The sequence below is a fragment of the Chinchilla lanigera genome, unplaced genomic scaffold (assembly GCF_000276665.1).
Source record: "Chinchilla lanigera isolate Chin_1 unplaced genomic scaffold, ChiLan1.0 scaffold00023, whole genome shotgun sequence".
Taxonomy (NCBI): domain Eukaryota; kingdom Metazoa; phylum Chordata; class Mammalia; order Rodentia; family Chinchillidae; genus Chinchilla; species Chinchilla lanigera.
In genome coordinates, this window is record NW_004955424.1 from 11,380,850 (window position 1) to 11,404,429 (window position 23,580).

General features: G+C 48.5%; 1 protein-coding gene across 9 annotated transcripts in view; it reads left to right on the forward strand.

Moving 5' to 3' along the window:
- Dctn1 (dynactin 1) overlaps positions 1 to 23,580 on the forward strand; it is a 50,901-nt gene that overhangs the window by 18,610 nt on the left and 8,711 nt on the right. For 2 of the 9 annotated variants that reach the window (XM_005385510.2, XM_013514618.1), the window contains exons 1-15: positions 12,684 to 12,973; positions 14,689 to 14,934; positions 15,215 to 15,293; positions 15,475 to 15,509; positions 16,171 to 16,191; positions 18,475 to 18,492; positions 19,869 to 19,889; positions 21,133 to 21,324; positions 21,655 to 21,852; positions 22,000 to 22,204; positions 22,288 to 22,366; positions 22,490 to 22,649; positions 22,746 to 22,850; positions 23,009 to 23,200; positions 23,285 to 23,401. In XM_005385510.2, coding sequence (XP_005385567.1) covers positions 12,941 to 12,973; positions 14,689 to 14,934; positions 15,215 to 15,293; positions 15,475 to 15,509; positions 16,171 to 16,191; positions 18,475 to 18,492; positions 19,869 to 19,889; positions 21,133 to 21,324; positions 21,655 to 21,852; positions 22,000 to 22,204; positions 22,288 to 22,366; positions 22,490 to 22,649; positions 22,746 to 22,850; positions 23,009 to 23,200; positions 23,285 to 23,401 — 1,701 coding nt within the window. In that variant the 5' untranslated portion in view covers positions 12,684 to 12,940. Of the gene's footprint in view, positions 1 to 12,683; positions 12,974 to 14,688; positions 14,935 to 15,214; positions 15,294 to 15,474; positions 15,510 to 16,170; positions 16,192 to 18,335; positions 18,493 to 18,602; positions 19,633 to 19,868; positions 19,890 to 21,132; positions 21,325 to 21,654; positions 21,853 to 21,999; positions 22,205 to 22,287; positions 22,367 to 22,489; positions 22,650 to 22,745; positions 22,851 to 23,008; positions 23,201 to 23,284; positions 23,402 to 23,580 lie in introns of those variants that run through there. The other 7 variants (XM_013514619.1, XM_013514620.1, XM_005385512.2 and 4 more) reach the window with 7 other exon arrangements.

The following is a 23,580-nucleotide window of genomic DNA, read 5'->3' on the forward strand; positions in this document are numbered from 1 at the left end:
GGGGCGTCCGAGGCACCCCCGAGCCCATACTGAGCCACAGGTTTCCTGTGGGTTCGTGATTGAGAAATCTGAACCACACGGAAAGAAGAAACCGTGGGAGACTCTAGCGTGGGAGCCGGGACGTGGGTCTGGGGTGTGGGTGCTCCCTCTTCGGGGCTCCGCCTTACCTGGCGAGATCCCACTCGTGAGGTCATCTTGCCCATCTCTGTTGACCTCAGGCAGGACCACAGCTGAATCACACAGATGAGAAACTTTGCTCTTTCTAAAGAGGCACAGTTTAGAAACCTACCCTCATTGCGGGGAGAGTGGCGAGCTATTATGGTCCGCTTGCTGCTAGGGCATGTGTACTTAAAGTACTGAGCTCCGGAGAGCTGCGAGGTGGAGATGGACTTTCGTTGCCTGTGCGCCGGCAAAGCCTAAGCTGTAGGCTGTTAAAAGAGATGATAACTTTTTTTTTTTTTTTTTCTTAAATAAAAAGCGTTTGGTGCTCAAATGTGTTTGGAAAATTCACAGTTAAAGTGTTCTGTACTGCAGACTATTTCAAAGCCTTCGGTATGTTAATGTTATGTATCAGGAATGTCCAACTGGAGGTATGTATGATGTGTTTCCCAAAGCTTACTGGGAGAGCTTTACTGTTTTTCTGGGTGGTGCCTCTGCTTAATGTCTGGTGCAGTCTGGGATATGCAGTTTCAGAATTAGAAACTCACTGTACGCAAATGGCATTGTAGGTTCGTACTTTTCCCGTGTTAATGAGGTGGTGTTAAAGTACAGATTCTGATGGTTCTAAATTTCTAGTAAGTGCCTAGGGGATGCTAATGTTTCTGGCCCACGGACCCCACTCAGAGTAGCAAGGGTGTCGGTCACTGGATTGAAAGTTAGACATCACGTTCTGCTCCCTACTCCAGATGAACTGTGGCCTCGGGTGAGTCACTTCATCTGTCCAGGCCATAATAGACATAATAGTCTGGGCTGGGAGAGCTCTAAAACTCCTTTCAGATCTAAAACACTAGTTCTCGTCCAGTTTTCCTTGTGATAGTTGAATTCTGTATAAAATATTCCTGTCAACTTAGCAGATTTTGTGCTTTAGCTTAAACATTTCTAATAATGAGGAATTAGATATAAAGCATCCCATTGCATTCCTGGGCTAGCACAATAAGGATGTTCTTCAGGTCGCCGAAGTATTTTTCTGCAACTTTCATCTTGTTGGTTCTAGGTTACTTCTTAGAATCAAACAATACAAAAAGTAATCCCTCTTTGTAAAAGTTGACCCCTACCATGAAGTGGTGGCATGTGCCTGTATTCCCAGCAGACTAAAAGGCTGAGCAGGAAGAGGGCAAGTTCAAGCCCGGATAACCTTAGTGAGACCCTTAAAAAGTAAGGACGCAGTAGGGATGTAGTTTGGTGCAAACGCTCTGGGTCCCAGTACTGTTAAAAAAAAAAAAAGTTGACTCTTAAAAGTTTTAGATGACAGCTATTCCTCCTCCCCCCTTTATGTTTAAGAAATTTCTTTCTTAAATTTGCCCTTATTCTGCATATAATGGGGCTTTAACTGCATTTTGAAGGGTGGGTGTGGCTTACAAGACTAGAGGATGAGTCCTAAGTAGCCCAAAGTGGTGCAGAGATGAGACTGCATATGTCAGATCTAGAATCTTGTTTGATTAAAGCAAGAGATGAGATGTCAGGGAAGATTGTTGAGCAGATGCATATATGGACAAAGCAATATTTTTGAGGATGTATTTGTCTTACAGATGAAAGAGAGGCAGAATCAGGCTTCACTTACCAGTAATAAAGAACTTAGTTTGATGATAACAGTAATGCCTTGTTTTATGTACAACAAATCACAGAAAACTCTGTGTGTGTGTGTGTGTGTGTGTGTGTGTGATTAAATCTAGGGCCTTTGCACTAAGCTACATTCCCCCTGCCCCCTTTTTTGAGGCGTGGTCTCACTGTCACTAAATTGCCCAGGTTGAGCTTAAATTCATGATCCTCCTGCCTCAGACTCCCAGAGTGCTGGAAGCACAGGCCTGTGCCTCCATGCTTGGCTCCAGATTAGAGAACTTTTCATGGGCCTGATGTCATTTGATTTAATAACCTTATGATGTAGACAAAAAGCAGCAGACAAGGCACCAAAAAGAATGGCAAAATGATTTGCCGTAATTTAGAAGCTATTAAGTGGCAGACCAAGTGATGGCATTGGTAATGGAGGAGAAAGGCAGGGTGCTGGCGGTAATACTAAGCAAGAATTGATAAGTTAGGCCTGACTGGATATGACAGTACAAAGGGGAAATTGTTATAGAGGAGTCATAATAGTTGGGAGAAGACAGCTGCCACTTTAGGTTTTTTCTGCCACCTCTGTCATTGCTAGTGGCTGCCTAGAGTGACAAATTGGGAGAGATGATAGTAGGTGATTCCCAGTTGCGTGGCCTGTCTGTAGTTACTGGGTAGTTCTGAGGGGCTTGGGATATCTGTTTCATACCAAGAAAAATGCAAACTGGGTCCTTAGTGTCCCTCAGAGCGGTAAGAGATGCAAGATGGCTTGAATCAAATCTACCTAGGGCCTTTGCCATCTTGGAGATTCTGACTTTGGCTTAATACCATTTTCCTTGTGAAGTTTAGACTGGTACCCGTTGCCCTGGTTGATGGCCAGATTAGGTGTCCAGTCTGACTTTCTGACTGCATACTAACCTTCTCACCGCTTAGGGGCTTTACTGAAGCAGAACAGGTCTTCAGAGTGTCAACATTGTTTTCCAGAAGATCTGCACTTTGCCTACAGCCCTCTCTGTAGTTCTTTTACTTGAAGTTTAATGTCACTACCAAATTCCATAGGTCCTGGGGCAGTCCCTGAACCTTTAGTTTATTAGTCTTCTATCTGGAGAGGAAAGAGCTGTATCTACTGGTGTGTGTGTGTGTGTGTGTGTGTGTGTGTGTGTGTGTGTGAGAGAGAGAGAGAGAGAGACAGAGAGAGAGAGAGAGACACAGAGAGAGAGAGAGAGAGAGAGAGAGAAAGAGAGAAACAGAAACATACACAGACAGAGACAGAGACTGACTGACTTAATTTCCTACCACTGGTAGTGAGTGGTCTTTAAGGGTGCAGCTACTCTCAGGAAAGGTCAGAGCCATATCATGCCTAAAGCCAGGTATTGGTACAAGCCTCTGTTCAGTGTTCACAGCACAACGCACATGTTTGATGCTGAGATATTTAAGGTGGATAAAATGCTCTCCTGGAAGAATCCATGACACAGTAAAGTAGACAACATTTTAAATAAGATATAGTTTCATAATGGAGATATTTCTAAGGTGCTATGTGAAGGCAGAGGAAAGAATGAATAGCTCTGCATGGAGAATTCAGAAAAGTCTTCAGGAAAGAGGTAATGATTGAGCTGAGCCTTGAAGGATGAGAAGGGAGAAATGTTCTAGTGACATTTGTAACATTTGCAGAGGCATAAGGGGAAAGGTAAGCAGATCCAAGTGTCTGGAGTATAAGAGAACTTTGGTATCAAAGGAGAGGTGATTGATGTGACTGGTTCATAATGATGCCAGAGTTTCTTTTTTTTTTTTTTTTTTTTCTGTCTTTTTGAGACAGGATTTTGCTATGCAGTCCAGGTTGGCCTTGAGCTCACTTTGTAGTGCAGGCTGGTCTCGAACTCGCAACGATCCTCCTGCCTCAGCCTCCTAAGTGCTGGGATTACAGGCATGCGCCACCACGCCCAGCTGGATGCCAGAATTTCAATGGCCCAGTAGTGCTGTGCTAGGAAGATTCAGTTTCGTGAGCAGTGAAGCCACTGAAGAGTCTAAAGACGGAGTGACATGATTGTGTTTTGGGATGCTACCTGTGGAGGTAGACTGAAGGGGGAGAACCTGAATCACGGATTTTGGGAGACTTTTGCAGAGTAGTAGTTAGGGGCTGGGCATGGCAGTACAGGTCTGCAATCCCAGTACTCTAGGAGGCTGAGGCAGGAGGATTGTAAATTCAAGCCCAATTTGGGCAATGTAGCAAGACCCTGTCTCAAAAAACCAAACCAAACCAAACCAAAATGCTGAGGATATAGCCGAGGGGAGGTCTCTGGGTTCAGTCCCCAGTTCCAATACCCTCCTCCTGACACACAGAGTATTTAGGGCGGAATGTAGGATGCTGAACTAACAATTAGGCCAGTGGGATGAACAGGAGGGGACATATCTGAGCAGTTTCAGAGACAGAATTAACCTGAGTAATGACTACTTGGTTGTGAAGAGCAAGAGAGAGGGAGTTGTCGAGGATGACTCAGTTTTCTAGCTTTTGTGGGTGGTGGTGCCAGGAGCAAAGAGAGGACGCAGAAGAGGAACCTCCTTTGGGGAAGAAGACTAGAATATTTTGGCTTATCTTAAACTGTGGCGTCTGTGGGCTTAGTGGACAGGTAGAGATAGGAGCCTGAGGTTCAGAAGAGAACGTTGCCTAGGGCTGATAGGTGAGGTGTTAGTTGGAGTTGTGGGGATGGATGGACTCTCCCAGCCACATTCACAGAGGGCTGGAAATGACAGAGGACACCCGAGGATTATTGTACAAGGCAAAAAAAAAAAAAAAAAAATGTTGCCCAGGAAGCTGAGAAAGGAGAAAACTCCAGGGAGGGGCCCAGCAGTGCCAATTTGCCGTGGGGAGATTAAGTAGGATGAGTTTGGAAAATGCACCTTGAGGCTGTGTGGTTAGGAGATTGTGGTCACCAGGACTCTTACTTTTTGTGAACAGCTTCTGTGGACGGTTGAGACAGCCTTCAGTGGGTGGACACTGAGCGTAGGGAGCATGTACTCACTCGGAGAAGTTTGGCAGAGAAGGGAAGAATAGAGACCGTGGCTGTTTGTGGAGGAAACAGGGAGCAGAGAGTTTTCCCTAGAATAGAAGAGTGCTGAGCATGATTTCCTGACGCTGTGTACTAGAAGGCATTAGAGAAAGGATGATTGCTAACTCAGGTCCTCAGAGGAGGGTGGAGAGGTGGGCCTGGATGGGAGAAAGGGAGGAATTCAGGAAGAAAGACCTTGATGGTGCAAATATATCTATATTTACAAAAAAATCTGACTTACTAGGCTGAATTTTCTTTTTCAGTATGGTACTTGTAGTTATTAGGGTGGGGATGGTGGTGTGGGCTTCCTAAGAAATAGAAACTTGAAAAGGAAGCTTGAAACAGCCATTCAGAAGAAAGAACAGAATTGTCAATACTCTCCTAACTGAAATCTTACACTTTTGGGCTTCTCCTGGCCTTCTTCACGATGACAGTGGCTTACATTTATTGAGTGCTTCATACTATGTGTGGTTTCAAGTGCTTTTCAGGCATTCTTATGTGATTTTTAGTAACAGTTCCTTTAGAAAAATGTTATTGTTATGCCTATTTTACAGAAGGGAAAATTAAGGCATGGAGGATTACTGAGGCTTTATACTACCTATGTTTGTTGAACCTCTGTAGAAGTGAAATTCCTTCTCTGGAGTTATCAGAGAAGGCAGAAATTTAATCTCAGCTCCCAGTTTTTAGATCTTGAAGCTGCTGAGGAGTCTTTGTGCTACTCAGTGAGCATCGTGGTAGCATGGCTGGGCAGAGCAGCGGGGTCAGTGGTGGCTGCCAGTCTTCTGCAAGTACACAGGGGAACTCTGAAATCCTTGAGTGATTTTCCAGCATCCTGACCAGAAAGACCGGGGACTGATAGTGATTTTTCAGGTATTGCTGGCTGAGACTCACCGGAGATAGTGAGTAAGGAGACCTGTTCCCATCCTCATCACCCAGAAAAAGAAATTTTTTCTACCACGAAGTTTAGGAACTAGGCAGACTTACAAGCTTACATAATAACAGTGATTATTAACTTACCTTATGTGTTTTCCTGGTGGGTATGACAGATAGGATGCACAGGAAGATGCACACCTGACCAAAGTGAGAGGGGAAAATGATGGGATGGCAGGATGGAAGACAAATGAGCTTACCTTTTTCTGCTGCTGCAGCCACTGAGGCATCATCTCTGTGTCCTTCCTCTTGAGGTTGCCATGGTTACACCTTTGCGTGGTGGTTCAAGGAGATTAATTTCCATTATGATCAGCTGATGATGTGGGTTTAAAAAGAGAAAAGACAGAGTGATCTGCTTCTGGGGAGTGGCCCCGGTGACCTGCCAAATAACAGAGGCCAGCACAGTCCAGCAGAGCCGAGGTGGCTGTGGCTTTGTTAGCTGCTTTAGCTTTTGCTGAAGTTGTGAAATGGTGCATCTTTCTCTTTAGAGCGCAGGCTCAGGATTCACTGCCTGCAGGGTCCTAGTGCCAGGAACTTGCTGGTTGACTGGGGAAAGAAACCAGCAGGAACTTCAAAACAGGCTAAGAGGGACTCCTGTTGTTGCTGGAAGTGTTGATATTCTTGAGTACTGGGCTGAATGCCTCTGTGTTCCTGTAGAAGTTCTTTTATTGAAGAAAAGTGAGGTGTACTGTGTAGCTTGCCTCCCTGTCTCTGGAATTGGACCTGGAAGTGATTTGGTATGTTTTGAGGAGTGGGACACTTTAGGAGTAGGCAAACCTATTCAGATTTGGAATGGGCTGCAGACATTTCTGGGAATAATAGAGTTAGAAAGCTGAAGGAAGTCCATTTGGAGCCTACCCAGCTGTATGAAACCTGTAAGGGGCATCCACCAGTAGGACTTGGGAGCAAAAGGCTTTGTGCATATCATCTTCCTGGGCTCCTGGCAAGGGCATCTGGAATCCAGTTTCATTCATTACCTTCTTCACAGTCCTTTTCCCTTCTTACTCCTGATGGGTTTACACCCACACTTATCTCTTCCTTACTAGTGGTTTCAAAGATTTTATCCTGTTGTCAGACTGCCTGGGTTTCAAAGCAGCTCCTGTGGGAGTGGGACCAGGCAAAACAGGTACCACTAGCCCAGAATCCAGGTTTAGTGAGATGAGACAAGAGATCAGAGTATCAGGGGATGCTGGAATGCCAGTGAAAGCAAGGTAGAAATGGTTCTGGCCAGATAGAAATGGTAGAAACAGAACAGAAGCTTTTTCTCCCTACTTGTTCCTCCTTACTCAAAAGTCTACTTATTTCCCTGTCATTTTCTGATAATTTCTTCCAGGTTATTGGTAACATGTTTGGCACATACAAAGATTTTTCCCTCCTCTTCCCATTTTTCCTAGATATTTCAGTAGTTACTTAATACAGTGGAGGAGGAAAATGGATTAGAATCCCAAAGAATATCTGTCCTCTCCCAGGCTGAGAACATGTAATTCAGGAGAGCGCTGTGGGACATAGGCTGGGGCGCAGGAGTGCTGTGGAAGGGACACGGAGCCGTACAGCTAGTCAGATGTGCCTCCCTGCCATTTTTGGCTGTAAGCCTTAGGCAAGTCATTTGACTTCAGGGACTCTGCTTTATCACCTATAGAACGAAGGTAATGGAATCTGTTTTGTTGCAAATATTTTATGGTGAGATAATATATTTTCATGCAGTTAGAAAAAATAGTAGAGATTGCAGTGCCCTTAGTTTTCCATAGTAGTTAACATCTTGCAAAACCATAGTACAGTATCACAAGTAGGACATCGATAGTCAGTATCTAAACACACACAGTTCTAAACAGTTCCATCACTGTGAGGATTTCTGATGTTGCCCCTTATAGTTCCACCTGCTCTCCTCTCCATCTTCCTTTTTGACTCCACTTGATCTGTAACTACTTGCCATCACTGACCTCACAAGTTCATATTTGAAGGAGATAGTGAAATATATGTGTTAGTATGCGTGGGGAAATTTGCCTTTGGGAAGGCTACAAGAACATTGCTGATGTTTTTTCTCTTCTAAGGTGCTGTTCCTGTTTTTGCTGCCCAAATTCTGTTACTGTTTCAACCATCATTCCTTATATTACTCATGCTTGAAAATGCCCCAGTTCATTTGTTCATTTACTGATTAATACATTCACTCATCCACCCATTTGTCCTAACAACATTTGAGTCTCTTCTGTGTACAAAGCATCATGGATACACCATTGCATTAATGATGGAGATGATGTCTATAATATATTGAGCACATGTTTTGTATCAGGTATTTTGCTAAATGCTTTACTTAAGTCTTTCTTGTTGCAGCATTTCTGTAAGGTAGTATTATTTCTCATTGCAGAGGAGGTAACTGGGCTCCAAAAGTTAAATATCTTGCCCAGAGTTTTATTTTAAGATTTATATACCAGCTGGGCTTGGTGGCACACGCCTGTAATCCCGCACTTGGGAGGCTAAGAAAGGAAGTTTGCTGTGAGTTCAAGGAAGCCTGGGCCATATAGTGAATTCAAGGCTGGCCTGAATTACATAGTGAGACCCTGTCTCAAAAAAAAAAAAAAAAAAAAAATGGTATATACTAGCTAGCCTACAGGAATATATCCTAGCTAGAAATAGGAGACCCAGAGCTGTGTGCAGGTCTGTCTCCAGAGCCCACGTACTATCTCTTTCCTGTGTTGTGTCTGTCCTGGGCCTTCTCAGAGGTTTTCTAGTGCTCTCTGTGAATTAGCCTTTTTCCTTTCATGACCTTCAATCAGATCCTCCTGACTCCATGTTCATTATTTCAGCAGCCTCCTTGGTGTAATCTTGCCTTTGCCAAGTTGCTTCTGCCTCCATTGTATCGTGCACGTGCCACCAGTTTGATCTTCCTAAAATAATTTCACTATGCCGCTCTACTGCTGAGGAACGAGACTAACTTCCTGTTGTTATTGGATCAAGTCCATCTGTCTCTGCCTAATGTTAAACTTTCTGTCTATCCATACCCTCCTCCTAGAACATCTCAGTAAATATTTGACTCCACAAGCTAAAGGCAGCTGGGTCATAAAGAGAAACTGTGGGCTTTGCTTTAAAAGGCTTATAGTAGCTGGGTGTGGTGGCGCATGCCTGTAATCCCAGCACTTGGGAGGCTGAGGCAGGAGAATCATTGCGAGTTCAAGACCAGCCTGGGCTACAAAATGAGCTCAAGGCCATCCTGAACTGCATAGTGAGACCCTGTCTCAAAAAGACCAAATAAATAAATAAATAAATAAATAAAAATAAAAGGCTTATAGTATGATAGAACTCATTCAGAATTTTTCACATCAACTAAGCTAGTCTTCAAGCAGAATTATTTCTGTCTCTATTCATACTGTATTCACAACTTATTGTGCTTTATAGGCCTCTCCTCTCCACGTAACAAAATGACAAACAAAACAATGCTATAAACGGGGCATGGTGGCTCATGACTGTAATCCCAGCATTCGGGAGGCTGAGGCAGGAGGATTGCTGCCAATTCAAGGCCAGCCTTGGCTACATAATGAGTTCAAGGCTGGCCCGAAGTACATAGCAAGGTCCTGTCCCCCTAAAAAACAAAAAACGCTGTGATTTAAGGTGTAGTTGGGTACCCCTTTTCTTTGAAGCGCATATTTTTCCTATCTGTAACTCCTCGTAATATTAATTGTCTGGACATTTTATTTTAAGATTATATACCAGCTGTGCTTGGTGGCACACTTCTATAATCCCAGCACTTGGGAGGCTAAGGCAGGAAGTTCACTGTGAGTTCAAGGCTTGCCTTGAATTACATAGTGAGATCCTGTCTCAAAAGACAAAAAAAAGTATATACTAGGTAGCATTCTATCAGTAATAATTCTTTGTGTCTTTGCAGCACTGGTACTCTTTATTTCATCTTTTCTTTCCCCAGTAGTGGAGATTGAACCCAGGACCTTCACACATAGCTACATCCTCAGCCCTTTTTGAGATAAGACCTTGCAAAGTTGCCCAGACTGGGGTCAGACTTGGGAGTGATAGGATTACAGGTATGTGCCACCACATCTGGCTTTCTTTATAACATACTTTTATGTGCTTAATCTTATCTGAGTCTCATAACACAAACAGATATAGCAGATATTTTTCGCATCTTATAGGAGAGTAAATATCTCTCAAGAAGGTAGTAACTATGTGAGCATGTGTTGCGCTCGAGTTGTGAGGCTGTTTGTAGATCTGAGCTCTATGTTGACTTTTTGAAGGCAGTGTGTTCCAGAGGAAGAGCTGGGCTTAGAAGCCTAGAGATCCACGGAAGCAGTGAGGGTGTTATTGTAATGTCAAAACATGGGGATGATGGCATTGTTCTTAGGTAGCTTTTACTGAACGCTTACTAAATACCAGGCAAGGTCCTGAATACTTCACATGGATTTCCTCAGCTAGTCTTCACACCTGAGATGCGTTCTTTGGTGGTTCCCAGTTAACACAGAGTTGAGGCACAGAGATGTTAAGTAACCAGACCAAGTTTATGCAGCTACCAGTGGTAAGCCAGGAGAGCGGCCTGAGTTTAGAATCATTGCTCTCATCCATGCCCTGTGAAAGTGTTTCTAAGGTGTTCTGTAGACTGTAATCACTCTGAACATGTCAGACCCAGCCTTCAGGGGCGTGAATGGCCCTGCCGACAAGAATGATAGCCAACAGAAGGAATAATGGCCCCGGAACACCTCTCTGTAGCTTTAATCCTGTCCAGACCCCTAGAAAACCACTCTCCTCCCCTGTAATGTCTAAGAAGGGAGGAACATGGAGACATAGCTCCTTGGAGGTGTCTCAGCAGAAAGCGTAATCTCTGCTGGGTGTGGTACATAGAGCTGTAATCGTAGCCCTTTGGGATCAAAGGTTCAAGCCTAGCCCAGGCTATCTATCTATCGATTTTTTTATTATTCATATTTGTTTATTTTTGCAGGTTTTGTCAGTTGATACATTTTAGACATATATAATGATAACATTCATCATAGGGAATTTGTATCTGTACACAATACATCTTTGATTTTTTTCCCATTCTCCTTCTTTCCCTTTCCCCTCCTTGCTCACAAAAGTTTTGTTTCCATTTTTTCCTTCTATTCTCTTTTTTTCTTGTCCCTTCTTTCCTTTCCCCTTCCCTTGTTCCCTTCTCATTTGAACATTTTCTTCCCATTTCCCAATATCTATGATACATTTTGGTCCTTATTTATACTTTTGGTTTCTCACACCAGAGAAACAGTGAGGTATTTAAACATGTGTGTCTGATTTATTTCACTCTAGAGTATGGTCTCAAGTTGCATCCATTTACCTAGAAATGTCTCAAGCCTATCCATCTTTATGGCAGAGTAATACTCCATTGTATAAAAACCCTCACATCTTCTTTATCCATTTGTCAGTTGATGGGCATTTGGGCTGTTTTCAAGATTTAGCTGTTACAAATGGTGCTGCTATAAACATGGGTGTGCATATATCACTGTGGTATGTGTGTAATTCTTTGGGGAAGCTACCAAGAAGGGGAATAGCTGGTTTGACTGAACCTGTAGTTTTAGTTTTTTGAGGAATCTCCACACTGATTTCCAGTGATTGCATCAGTCTGCACTCACACCAACAGTGGAGAAGGGTTCCATTTTCCCCACAGCCCCCAAGATTTATTATTGGCTGATTTCTTGAGAATAGTCATTTTCTTTCTGGAGTATCTCAGTAATTTTAAATAATTTATTATAAAAGTAATGTGTGGGGCTGGGGATTTAGCTCAGCGGCAAAAGTGCCTGCCTGGCAAGTGCAAGGTCGTGAGCTCAGTTCCCGGTACCGGAGAAAAAAAAAAAAACCCACAAATAAAAGTAATGTGTGATTATTAAGGAATTTTTTGAAATATGAAAATATAAAAATAAATCATCTCATTGGCTCTGTTTGTAGGCAGGTCCAAGAATAGAAGGGGCAGGTGGTTGAGGTGGGCAGGCCTTAGGCTGTGGAGGGCTGGGTGGGGGGAAGTGGGGCTCTGTGCTTGTGAGCACTGCTCTTTTTTTTTTGAGACAGGGTTTCACTATGCAGTTCAAACTGGTCTTGAACTCACTTTGTAGTCCAGGCTGGTCTCGAACTCGCAATGATCCTCCTGCCTCAGCCTTCTGAGTGCTGGGATTACAGGCGTGCGCCATCATGCCTGGCTAGCGCTGCTCATTTTAATCCAGTTGAAGCAGATACTGTTGGGGTTCAGAGCCTGGCCCTGCCGACAAGAATGATAGCCAACAGAAGGAATAATGGCCCCGGAACACCTCTCTGTAGCTTTAATCCTGTCCAGACCCCTAGAAAACCACTCTCCTCCCCTGTAATGTCTAAGAAGGGAGGAACAACAACCAAAAGGGAGGAAGAATGATTGTGACACCTTCGCTAGTGTGTGTGTGGGGTCCTGGGGTAAGTGAAAAATTGCCCCCATTACTGCCCTTCCTTTACTGTTTTTGGGCAGAGCCTGGCTCCTTCGGCCTAGTGTGAGATTGAAATCCAGACTGAGTCCATAGTTTAGAGAGCAGGGGCAGAGAGGAGTACTCGCTAGTGTCACGGTCATTCTTCCTCCCTTTTGGTTGTCATAACAGGCCATGCTCTGTACCCCGAGGGGTGAAAGACCCTTATTTTGTCTGTGGAGGTGCTAGGCAGCTGATCACTTTGAGGTATCACCTGATACTTGTGGGCCTGCTGAAGCTTCATATCCTGGGGGCAGGGGAGACAGTGACAGTGAGAGGGTACAGGGAAGGAGGAATTCTCAGGGCTGTGCTGTCAGCTGTAGGACACCGTACTCTAGAAGTGAGGGCTGAGAGTCTGTGGTTGGGCCTGTCCGTTCTTCCTCTCTGTCCCTCTTGTCTGGTCCAGGTGAAGCAGGGGAGCACTAGGACCCAGCGGCTAGCACGGTTCCTGACAAGTCTAGAGCAGCACTAGCGCAGAGTGAGACTCATCAGCTGGCAAGCAGGATTCAGTGTCTCTGGGTTCAGGATCCTCCGGCAGCACAGAGGACCTGCTCCTCAGCCCCCACCCCAGCCCCCAGCCCTACCCGGTCGGCCACCGAGGGAGGCCCATGGACTGGGGAGGGCCGTGACGGCCCTGTGTCGGTCCTTGAGGGCCCAGTGCCCTGACCCTCCTGCTTAGGTTTCTGCCTTTCTCTCTGTCTTTGGTCAGCTGGGGGAGGGGGTAGAGGCTGGGTGAGCAACATGGCTCAAAGCAAGAGGCACGTGTATAACCGGGTAAGTGGTCCGAACCTGGCTGGCCCTGGCGGGGAGGGTGCTGGAGCAGGCCTGAGTGCCTGTGGACATCACTGCAGTGGGGGCTGGGGAGATAGGTTGGAACTTCGCTGTGGGTACTTGCAGATTGTCTTTCAAAGGAGGCTTGGAACCCTAATGACGACAGGCTGGACACGTTTCCGTTCCTAGAGTTGGGCCCTCAATGGGGACTGGCAAGGCCCAGCCTCAGACTTAATTGGCCCAGTTGGCCCTGGGGTAGGGGTTCCTGAGGAGGACTGCTGTCTTGGGGGCTCAGCATGGGATTGATGGGTCAGAGGGGTTGATAGCAAGGTCCTTCTTTTGAGCTGCATTGTTGTTTATTATTTGCTTTCTGTTCTGCCTGAGACTGAATCCGTACCACTGTTGTGCCCTCCTGGTTCTGAGAGGCTTGTTGGGAGGTTGGGGGAGTTTCTGAGTTTGAGTGTAGCCTTGATGTCATTGGAAATTTCCTTTATCAGCTCCATGAGATCTAGTTTGCTGTCCAGGTGTGATTCGAGGTCCTGAGCTCCTGGGAGTTGTGTTCTTAGCTTCCTGGATGAGCTCTTTGGAGAAGGGAGTATGGAGTGACAGGCTGGAAGTGTTCTGACTCTTCTCTGGCTCTGACAGGGCTCCCTTCTGAAGCCAAGTGAGGGTCTAAGAAAGGAGCCCCATGGAGTCTTTAAGACCACGGTGTTACTTCTTGCCTCCCTTAGCAGTTTGCTGCGAGGCCTCTGGTCCGTGGAGCTGCTATTGCTAAAAATGGCTTAGGTGTGATTTTCTTCTAAACCATAGGCTGATCTGGGACCTAATTTCATGTTGTATCCTGTCATCACGGATGTGTCAGAAGCTGAGAGCTTCCCAAGGACAGTGTTTTAGTTTATTCCTTTGCCTTGCCCATCTGTGGAGTGATAAGATATCCATTTGCACTGCTGGGCAAATGAAGTACAAATGGGACAAAGCTGAAGTACCTGATATACTTGGCCTGTGTTTTCAACACAGCATGGGAGAAGACTCTGCAGAGCTGAGGGGCAGAGTGGACAGAGCAGGATACAGGCCAGGAGGAGGGGAGTTGGGTGGCGGAAGAGCTGCTATGCGGCGTCAGGAGAGGCATCGAGGCTGTGTGGAGGGGAGTGACAGGAGCCGGATGAGGAGTGGTGGTGACTTGAAGGCCTGGAAGAGTCGTGCTTCTGTGCCTCTGAAAGGGAAAGGCCTGAATGAGCTGTTTGAACCTCGGAAGACAGATGACAGTTGAAAAGGAAACAGAAAGCAGTGTGGACGCCCACTGAATCACCTGTCTTCCCAGCTCAGACTTTGAGTCAGGGCATTAGGTTGTGAGGAGCCTGGTGTAAACTGAGTTATTTGCTTGAGTTTAATTCCTCTCCTTAGGGACAGTATTCCTGAGAAAACAGCCATGTGGTAAATTTTAAAGGTCTATCAATGAATTCTGATTTGTTATAAAATTTAAATGTAATTCTTAAAAATTCTAGGAGATTCCAGAAGAATTTGGAGGAGCCTTAAAAGGACCTATCACTGACATTGTTTGAAGGGGAGTTTAAGGGCTAACTCCATCCTAAGAACTGAGTCCACGGAAGTGACTTCTGGTCTATTTTCAGTCCTGGTTGGGTAATTTTTATGCATCATGGTGCCACCTTTAACCTGAAGCCTCTGACCGTGTATGCGTGCATGTGTGTTTCTTTCAGACTCCCAGTAGCAGCAGGATGAGTGCAGAGGCAAGTGCCCGGCCTTTGCGTGTAGGCTCCCGTGTGGAGGTGATTGGAAAAGGCCACCGAGGTACTGTGGCCTATGTTGGAGCCACACTCTTTGCCACTGGCAAATGGGTAGGCGTGATCCTGGATGAAGCAAAGGGCAAGAATGATGGAACTGTTCAAGGCAGGAAGTATTTTACTTGTGATGAAGGGCATGGCATCTTTGTGCGTCAATCCCAGGTATGCAGCCCTTACTTCTGTGTGTGTGTGTGTGTGTGTGTGTGTGTATGTATGAGTACATGCACATATCTGCTGCATGTACAGCTGGTGTGTTGGTGCTTCCTTTTCCTGATTGTGGGCATAAGCTTCTGGTTGGGAGAGTGGGAGGCAGCAGCAGTGGGAGATTGGCGTTCATCCTTGTGAAAACTGCCCTGTACTCTGGCTTGCCTGAGGACTGGGGAGGGACCGATAGTGGAGTCATTCTGAATTTGGATGTATTGAGTCTGTTCTGTGGCTTCAGATCCAGGTATTTGAAGATGGAGCAGATACTACTTCTCCAGAGACACCTGATTCTTCTGCTTCAAAGGTCCTCAAGAGAGGTAACAGTCACGCACTTGTCTTCTTACGTCCCGAAGTCCTAGCATTTCTTATAACAGAGAGCCACAGTGGATACTGAAATTTTTGTGTCATCACCGTACTCCTGTGTTATATCTACCATGATGTTATCTGTCCCTAGCCCTTTATACACATGCACACTTCGTTTCTGTTTGCTTTCTGCAGAGGGCGCTGATACAGCTGCAAAGACTAGCAAACTGGTAAGTGGTTTGTTGGTGGGGAGTAGGGAGTAACAGAGAGGGAGGGAGGGAGGGAGGGAGGGAGGCCCAGTGCTAGGTAGAAGCAGTAGGTAAGTCTGAATTAAGGTAATTTAGTGTCTCCAGTCTTTCTAATAAGGATGCCTTCTGAGTTGCTGTATTAGGGCGAAAGGTGGTATCAGGGGAAGACTGTTAGGTTCCAGAAGTGCAGGGTCAAATGGGGCTGAGCTGGGGGCAATAGGAAGGATCGGTTTGACCTTAAGAGTGTAGCCAGCTTCCTGCCTTTTGCTACTTAAAGACGCCAAGACCTAAATAGTTTGACGGGTAGGGTAAGGTAGAAATAAAGGGGAAAGGAGCTCTCCTATTTTCAGGTGGTAGCAATTTTAGGCTGTATGCAGAGAGTCCTTCCTAGCTCCCCTGTACCATTCCTCTGCAGTGTTGTGAGGTAGGGCTCAGCTTCTCTGGACCAGGGTGTGGACTTCCTCAAAGCTGATCCGTGAGGAACCACTCATCTCACTCAGGGCTTGGCACTGACCTGCTCTGTCCCCTATCCCCTGCTTGTGTGTGCCTGTGTTGGTATTAACAGCTACACCCACATTGCCTGATGAACTCGCAGAATGTGATGTCTGTTTTCTAACTGTGCCCTTTCCTACTCCTCATGCAGCGGGGACTGAAGCCTAAGAAGGTGGTGTGTTTACTGTTTGTGCCGGGATGGGTGGGGCCGTGAGCCCCCTCCCCTGCTGTCCTGCATGTCTTTGGGCTACTGCATGCATGTGTGTGTAACCTGGGGGCAGGGGTGGGATGACCAGAGGATATGGTGGCCTTGGCTTCCAGACCTCCTCTGAAGGGTACAAGGATATCAGGCTCAGGGTCTAGCTCCAGTAGCACTCACTAGAGATGATTTGTTCCTGCCCCAGACTCCTAGTTAGAACCTCCGACATTAGACTGTAAATAGCAGCAACATGAAACAGCGTGTTTACTGGCTTATGGTGGCTTCTCCCTGCGTTTAGGCGACAGTGGAGGGTAGACTGGAGAAATGAGGCTTGAGAAAATACTAGGTAAAGTGCTGGTGCAGAGGAAGGGGAGGTCAGGGAACTGCACAGAAGGAACGGTTGGAATGCCCGAGCGTCTGCCTGCCTCTGGGTCGTGCTGCCATCAGTACCCACCCCTACTCTGCCCTGTCGGGGTCTTTCCCTGGCATCTTCTTCCTGTGATGGGAACCTGAGGCCCACCTCTCACCCACATCTGTAGGGATTTGGCTGTGGCGCCTCTCTCCTCTGCAGTGTTAAACACTCAGAAGTGCTTCCGTGAGTGCTTTCTCATGCCAGCCCCTGCCCTGGGCCTGTGCCCAAGCTGTCCCTGACCTGCATGTGCTTTCTGAGCTCCGTGTATGTGCTGTATGTACTGTGATTTTCTTGTTGCCATACTGTGTCCGGCCTTTATGATGTGGCATGGAGAGCTACTGGATTAGGGCAGTGGGAAGTGAGAGGAAGATTTCTCCTTTTTGACTCCTAGTGGGTAACAGGGCCTCACGTGAGAGTCTTGCTGTGATAGAGACCATGTGCTAGTACTTTGCTTTGGGTCCTTCATCCTGGCTCCCGGTGGGAATGGGGCTGTAAGAGCAACAGTGCTCCAAAAGATGTTGGACCCATTCTAGCATCATGAAAACTTGGATCATCCCTTGATTATTATCTCCTGCTTGAGGCTCCTGTCTTACCTCAGGCATCTGAATAGAGAAGAACATGAAACTGCAGTCAGCTCTGTGGAGGAGTTCTGGTTGAAGCCTGACGTGTCCCTAGTAGGGGCCTGAGCCATGCCAAACCTGTGGAAATGTGGCAGTGCCCAGCCTGGACGGCCCGTGCTGGCTTGAGGTGGACAGTGTCAGTCAGGTAGTAGTGTACTCCTGTTCTCCAGTCTTCCACTGCAGTGGTTCTCTCAAAACAAATCACTTAGCCAGGGCCTCTGCTCTCATGTTCTGTGGAACACAGAACTAGATCCAGAACAAAAAAGAGTGCACGAGGGGAGGGCAGAAGAGAACACAGATATCTCTGCAGAGTACCTCATCCTTTCTGGAAAACCCTTTAGGGAGAGTTTTAATCTGTCTACAGCTAGGGGACCATTGGAAGAGGAACCCAGCACTATCATCAGAGTTGATGCTGTTCTGATAGACTGTTTCTCAGGGTTTTTTAATTACTCTGTTGCGCCTTGGAGCATAAGCTAGATGCTGGAGGGGATCTCTGGGTTTATGTTCCTGATGAGACATCAAGGTGTAGCCACTGTGTGTAAGAGAAGTGGGAGCAGTGGGGTTGTAGGCAGAGCAGAGTGTAATTAGGAGAGAAAGATGGGTTAGGGAAGCCCCATGTCCCTGCCCACTGATGCCATCGCCCCATAAGGTGCCATTTCTGGCATGGCCCCTGGCCCAGTTTTTGAAGCAAGCTCTTGGGGATGGTGAGGGAGGGAGGCAGAGCCTGAACCTGTTCTTTGGAGGAAGCAGCAGGGCGGGCTCTGCGCAGGACTTTGTCCAGTCATGATGAGGAGGAGGAGCCAGCAGGGCCCTGGGTGGTTGCTAGGTGACCGAGGAACAGTGGCTCCACCCCCATGAAGCAGAGGAGGGTGGGTGCATGACGTCAGGTGGAGCTGGTGCTGCGGCCACTGAGGCTGCCATCAGCCTAAGCTGCTGAACTCGGCCGGGTACCGCTCTGGTGCCTGCTGGAGCCTGGTTGTGCTGCTGGGCACCTTCGGGGCCCTCTGTGTCGGAGCCGCAGCCGTTTGCGGGCTGGGAAGCTGCTGGCCGGGAGCTAAGGCTGCATTGTTGGGATTTGATGCACTAATCTCCTGTCTCGCCGCCTTTCCCTCTGTTCGGTCTCTTTCCCTCCCTCCCTTCGTCCGTCCTTCCTCCCGGTGTTTGTCTATCCTCTCTGTCCCTCTTTCTCTTTCCTCTCCTTGCTTTTCTGCAATGATGAGACAGGCACCGACAGCTCGAAAGGTACTCCTGCTTGCTCTGATCCTGCTGCTGGGTTGCCAGGTTGATGGTGGCAATAGGCTGCTGGGGTGGGGGTGGGGGCTGATTGACTTCTTCTGTCTACCTGGCTGGGGGAGGAGTGTGAGGATGGAGGGAGGGGGCAGGGAGAGGTGTGTATCACCACTGTGCCTCACCCCTGGGATTTGCTGTGTGCCCTGCCTTTTGGCTCTGATCGAGTCTGTGTTCCAGGCCTTGTCTCCAGTGGCCTCACAGGCTTGGGCTTCAGGAATCTCCTACTGCAAACAGGCTTGAGAGGGTTTTCTGTAGTAGAGCCTGAGGAAACAGGCCAGCTGTCTCAGTTCCTCTAACAGGCCTGCCTGCCTCACCCAGCCTTTCTAGAATGACTCTTGGTTGTTCTCCCAGCATCCACCACCCTGGGGTTTGTGTCAGGGGGCTTCCAAAGGTAGGATAGGGACTCTAGAATGGTTTTTAACTCACAACTGTGGAAGCTTAGTCCCGGGTCAGAGGGGCGAGGATAGGTCTCCTTGGGCTCAGTGTCTCCTAGAAACTGGGCTCAAGCCGAATCTTTCTTTGCCAGGGCAGTGAGACACTGGGCAGCAAGAATACTCCATGGGAAGTAGAGTTAATCACCCGTCTATCACTTTGCAGTAATCTGAAGTGTTTCTGGATTGGGTTTACAACAGTAGTTTCTCTGTGCTGCTCCCCACCCCCACCTCCCTTGTCGAACTGGGTGGGGTTACTTTGCTGAGCTCTGGGCTTCTGCTAATGCAATATTCATAGTCCTGACACCTGAGCCCTCTGCCTTCGGGATGGGGACTGCTCCAAGATCTAGTCCCAGGAGGTGAAAGGACTGCTGTGCTGTTCTGCCTCAGGGATCTGACCTCTCACTTCTGGGCTTTTAGCACCCCTGTCATGGGGGAGGGGTCTCTCTGGGAGTGTGTGGAGGCTGGCACTTGAAGGAAGAGGCTGAGCAGGGAGAGTCCTTGGGAGTGGTAGATGGGCGGGGCCTCTGGTTCCGGGCTGGAGTGGGAGAGGTTGTTCACTGAAGGATGGGTCTCTGGAGATCTCACAGCTGCCGCCTTTGGTCTCTTGTGGCTCAGACTAGGAGACGGGACTTCTGGGGTTTCCAGGTTGTCTGAAGGGGTGAGGCCTCAGAAGTGGGAACAGGAACCAAGGGGAATAGGAATTCTGGGTTTCTGGAGTAAGGCTGTGGTTGCTCACTGGAGGGAGAAGGGGCTGGGATGGTGTGGGGAGTGGTGGCTAACTATAGCCCCCTTCCTGTTACTTCTGCTCTCATTGCTGTCCCTTTGCTGTCTGTCTTCCTGCCATTACCCTTTCTTTCCTGACTACTTCTCTTCTGGCTCCTGTTACCTCTCCAGACCACAACTCGGCGGCCCAAGGTGAGAACAAACAGGCCTCTGTGCAAAGCCACTGCTGAGTGTGCACACTTCAGGCGTGTGCGTGTATGTGGGCATGTGTACTGTCAAATAAAAGTTGGCCACAGTGCAGCATAGGTTCTCTTTGAGGGGCAGGAGGGCCCTAGCTTTGGTGACAGGCCCCTCCTGGGAAAATGACTTCTAGCTCCCAGCAGCTCCTCTGAGCCATAGGTTGAATACAGGAGAGAAGTGAGAGGGATTGTAGTTAATTCAAGGTAGGCTGTCTTGAATAATGTAATTTTGACTAGTTTTGAGGGGAAGGATTAAAAGAGGAAAAGAACTTGGCAGTATAGAATGTTAGTGAGGAGGTGAGTGTGTCTGAGAGAGCCCCTGGATGGCAGTGCTGGGATAGCATGCTCTGCCTGAGTGTTAGCCCACTAGGAGAACTTTGGGGTTCAGCACTGCTAGGAAGGGCACTGGGCAGGCTTGAGGCTTTGGGGTAGCTCCTCAACACCCTCCGCCACCAAGCCCCACAGTGCCCTGGGCAGGCTGCCTGGTTGGAACCCTTTTGTCTTAGGGGACTAGGTACAGAAGGGTATTTCAAGGGGGGTGCCTTAAGGCTACAACATGCATTTTGGCCCTTTTTCCTGCAGGATCCTCTGCCATAGCAAGGGAGGGCACTTCAGCTTGGCTTCCAGAGAGTAGGGAGGGCCTGGCAGTGGTAGAGCACACCTTACTATTGATTGATTGATTGATTGATTGCCCCTCACATTTGGCCTGGTCCTCTGTGGGAACATGAAAATTGAGAAAAATCTCTAATCTGTTCTTTCTCTCTGGGAATGATACCGAGACACTTCTTTCTCCTCTGGGGGAGTGAGTGCAGGCCCAGAGTCAGGATGGGGCTGGGAGTGTTCAGAAATCGCTAGATTGGTCACAAGTAGGTCACGGGGAGTTTCGGGGGGAAAAGATTCTCTTCTAAAGGGTAGTGCCACAGCCGGGAGGAGTGCGGGGCCTGTGCCAAAGGAGGAACCTTACAATCTTATGTCTTCTCCCACCCTTTTTTCCTCCCCTCCTCCCTGTCCTTTGTCACTGTTGCTTTCTGACTCCGCATTTTCCCTTTCACTCTGTCTCTCTTCCCATTGTGCTTTCATACCGACTTTCCCCTCCTGTGTCCTCCCCTTGCCATGTTCTCATGCTCTGTCTCCCTCCCTCTCACTGCCCTGGTCCTCTGTTCTCTTTCTGGGCTGCCCCTGTCCTTTCTGAATAGCCCGCTCGCCCAGCCAGTACTGGGGTGGCTGGGGCCAGTAGCTCCTTAGGCCCCTCTGGCTCAGCATCAGCAGGGGAGCTGAGCAGCAGTGAGCCTAGCACCCCGGCTCAGACTCCACTGGCAGCACCCATCATCCCCACGCCAGCCCTCACCTCTCCTGGAGCAGCACCCCCACTTCCTTCCCCCTCCAAGGTAAGGACTGGGGTTGGGGTAAAAGAGACTACAAATGCCCAGGTGCCTGTGCCCCCTGGCTGAGTCCTGGAAGCTTCCTGCGGTTGGAGAGTTGGGGACATAACATACGGATATTTTGCTATTGACCACACTACAATTTCCTGCCCTTCTTTCCTGTATTTCCCCTATGTATACTATGCCACAATTTCCTCTCAGATTTTTGTGTGCCATTTGTCTTGATGCTGGGGCTGGGATGATGTTTGCCCATAGTTTTGTCTTCTGTGCTCTAGCCCAGTCATGATGGGGAGCGAGGGTGAGTTGTGTTCAGCTCACGGGGCCTCTTCTTGGCAGGAGGAGGAGGGACTGAGGGCCCAGGTACGAGACCTGGAGGAGAAACTGGAGACACTGCGGCTAAAACGGGCAGAAGACAAGGCAAAACTGAAAGAGCTGGAGAAACACAAGATCCAGCTGGAGCAGGTGCAGGAATGGAAGAGCAAAATGCAGGAGCAGCAGGCGGATCTGCAGCGGCGCCTCAAGGAGGCGCGGAAGGTGGGACTCAGGATGAAGCGGGTGGCTGGCTGGGATGAGGATCCCGAGGATTAACTGGAAGCTCGGTTGGTGCTGGAGTCCAGAAGGCCAGGTGAGCAAGGGCAGTGCAGACATTCCTATGCTCTTTGCACCCGCCTCACCCCTCAGGAAGCCAAGGAGGCAATGGAGGCCAAGGAGCGCTACATGGAGGAGATGGCGGATACTGCTGATGCCATCGAGATGGCCACTCTGGACAAAGAGATGGCCGAGGAGCGGGCCGAGTCTCTGCAGCAGGAGGTGGAGGCACTGAAGGAGCGAGTGGATGAGCTTACCACAGACTTGGAGATCCTCAAGGCTGAGATCGAAGAGAAGGGTAAGGGGCCAAGACCTGTGTGTGGGGTGGGAGAGGAGGTGGCGTGGTGAGGCAAGCCTGAACATGGCGGTGGTCTTCCCCAGGCTCAGATGGAGCTGCATCCAGTTACCAGCTCAAGCAGCTTGAAGAGCAGAACGCCCGCCTAAAGGATGCCCTGGTGAGGTAGGCTGCTCTCCTCTGCTTGGCTCTGGAGCTCACTCCCTGGCCGCTGACTGTGTGAGGGCACCCATTGTCTGCTGACTCTGACACACGCCCTCACCCTTTTCTCTTTCTCCATCCTCACAGGATGCGGGATCTCTCTTCCTCAGAGAAGCAGGAACACGTGAAGCTCCAGAAGCTTATGGAAAAGAAGAACCAAGAGCTGGAAGTTGTGAGGCAGCAGCGAGAGCGCCTGCAGGAGGAGCTGACCCAGGCGGAGAGCACCATTGATGAGCTCAAGGAGCAGGTCTGGGGAGCCCAGCCCGTGCCTAGAGCCCCGGTGCTTGATTCCCCTCTTGCCACCTCTCAGCAGCACTTTTCCTTGTCCTTTCCCCCTAACCAGGTGGATGCTGCTCTGGGTGCTGAGGAAATGGTGGAGATGCTGACTGACCGGAATCTGAATCTGGAAGAGAAAGTGCGAGAGTTGAGGGAGACTGTAGGGGACTTGGTAAGAGAGGGGTAGACCCCTGATGAAGAGTGTTTGGAAGGGACCTGCTGAGGGACTGACACGTGACCAGACCTTTGAGTAGGGTAAAGGTAAGGGACTCATCCTGGCCTCGTTACCCTGACCTTGCCTTTGCTGTTCCACAACTACCTGTGTTCCAGGAAGCAATGAACGAGATGAATGACGAGCTACAGGAGAATGCACGTGAGACAGAGCTGGAGCTGCGGGAGCAGCTGGATATGGCGGGTGCCCGAGTGCGTGAGGCCCAGAAACGTGTGGAGGCAGCCCAGGAGACAGTTGCGGACTACCAGCAAACCATCAAGAAGTACCGCCAGCTAACCGCCCACTTACAGGTACCTCTCACACCCTGTTCTCTGGCCGTGATCACCCTAGGACTCCCTCACCACCTAGCTGTGTCTCATTGTCTCTGCTCCCAGGATGTGAATCGGGAACTGACGAACCAGCAGGAAGCATCTGTGGAAAGACAGCAGCAGCCACCTCCAGAGACTTTTGACTTCAAAATCAAGTTTGCTGAGACTAAGGCCCATGCTAAGGTTAGGAGAATGGGTGGTGATGTGAGGCCAGAGTGTTACGGAGCCCAGCCTGGGTGTAGCTGTGGGCTGACCTGCTATGGGATTATGGGCTTCAGATTCCCCAGGGAAGATGTGCTTTGTATTGTAGTTTGGAGGCCTGCTGGCCTGGGCTTGACCTAAAAGCATGGATCCTAGTATAG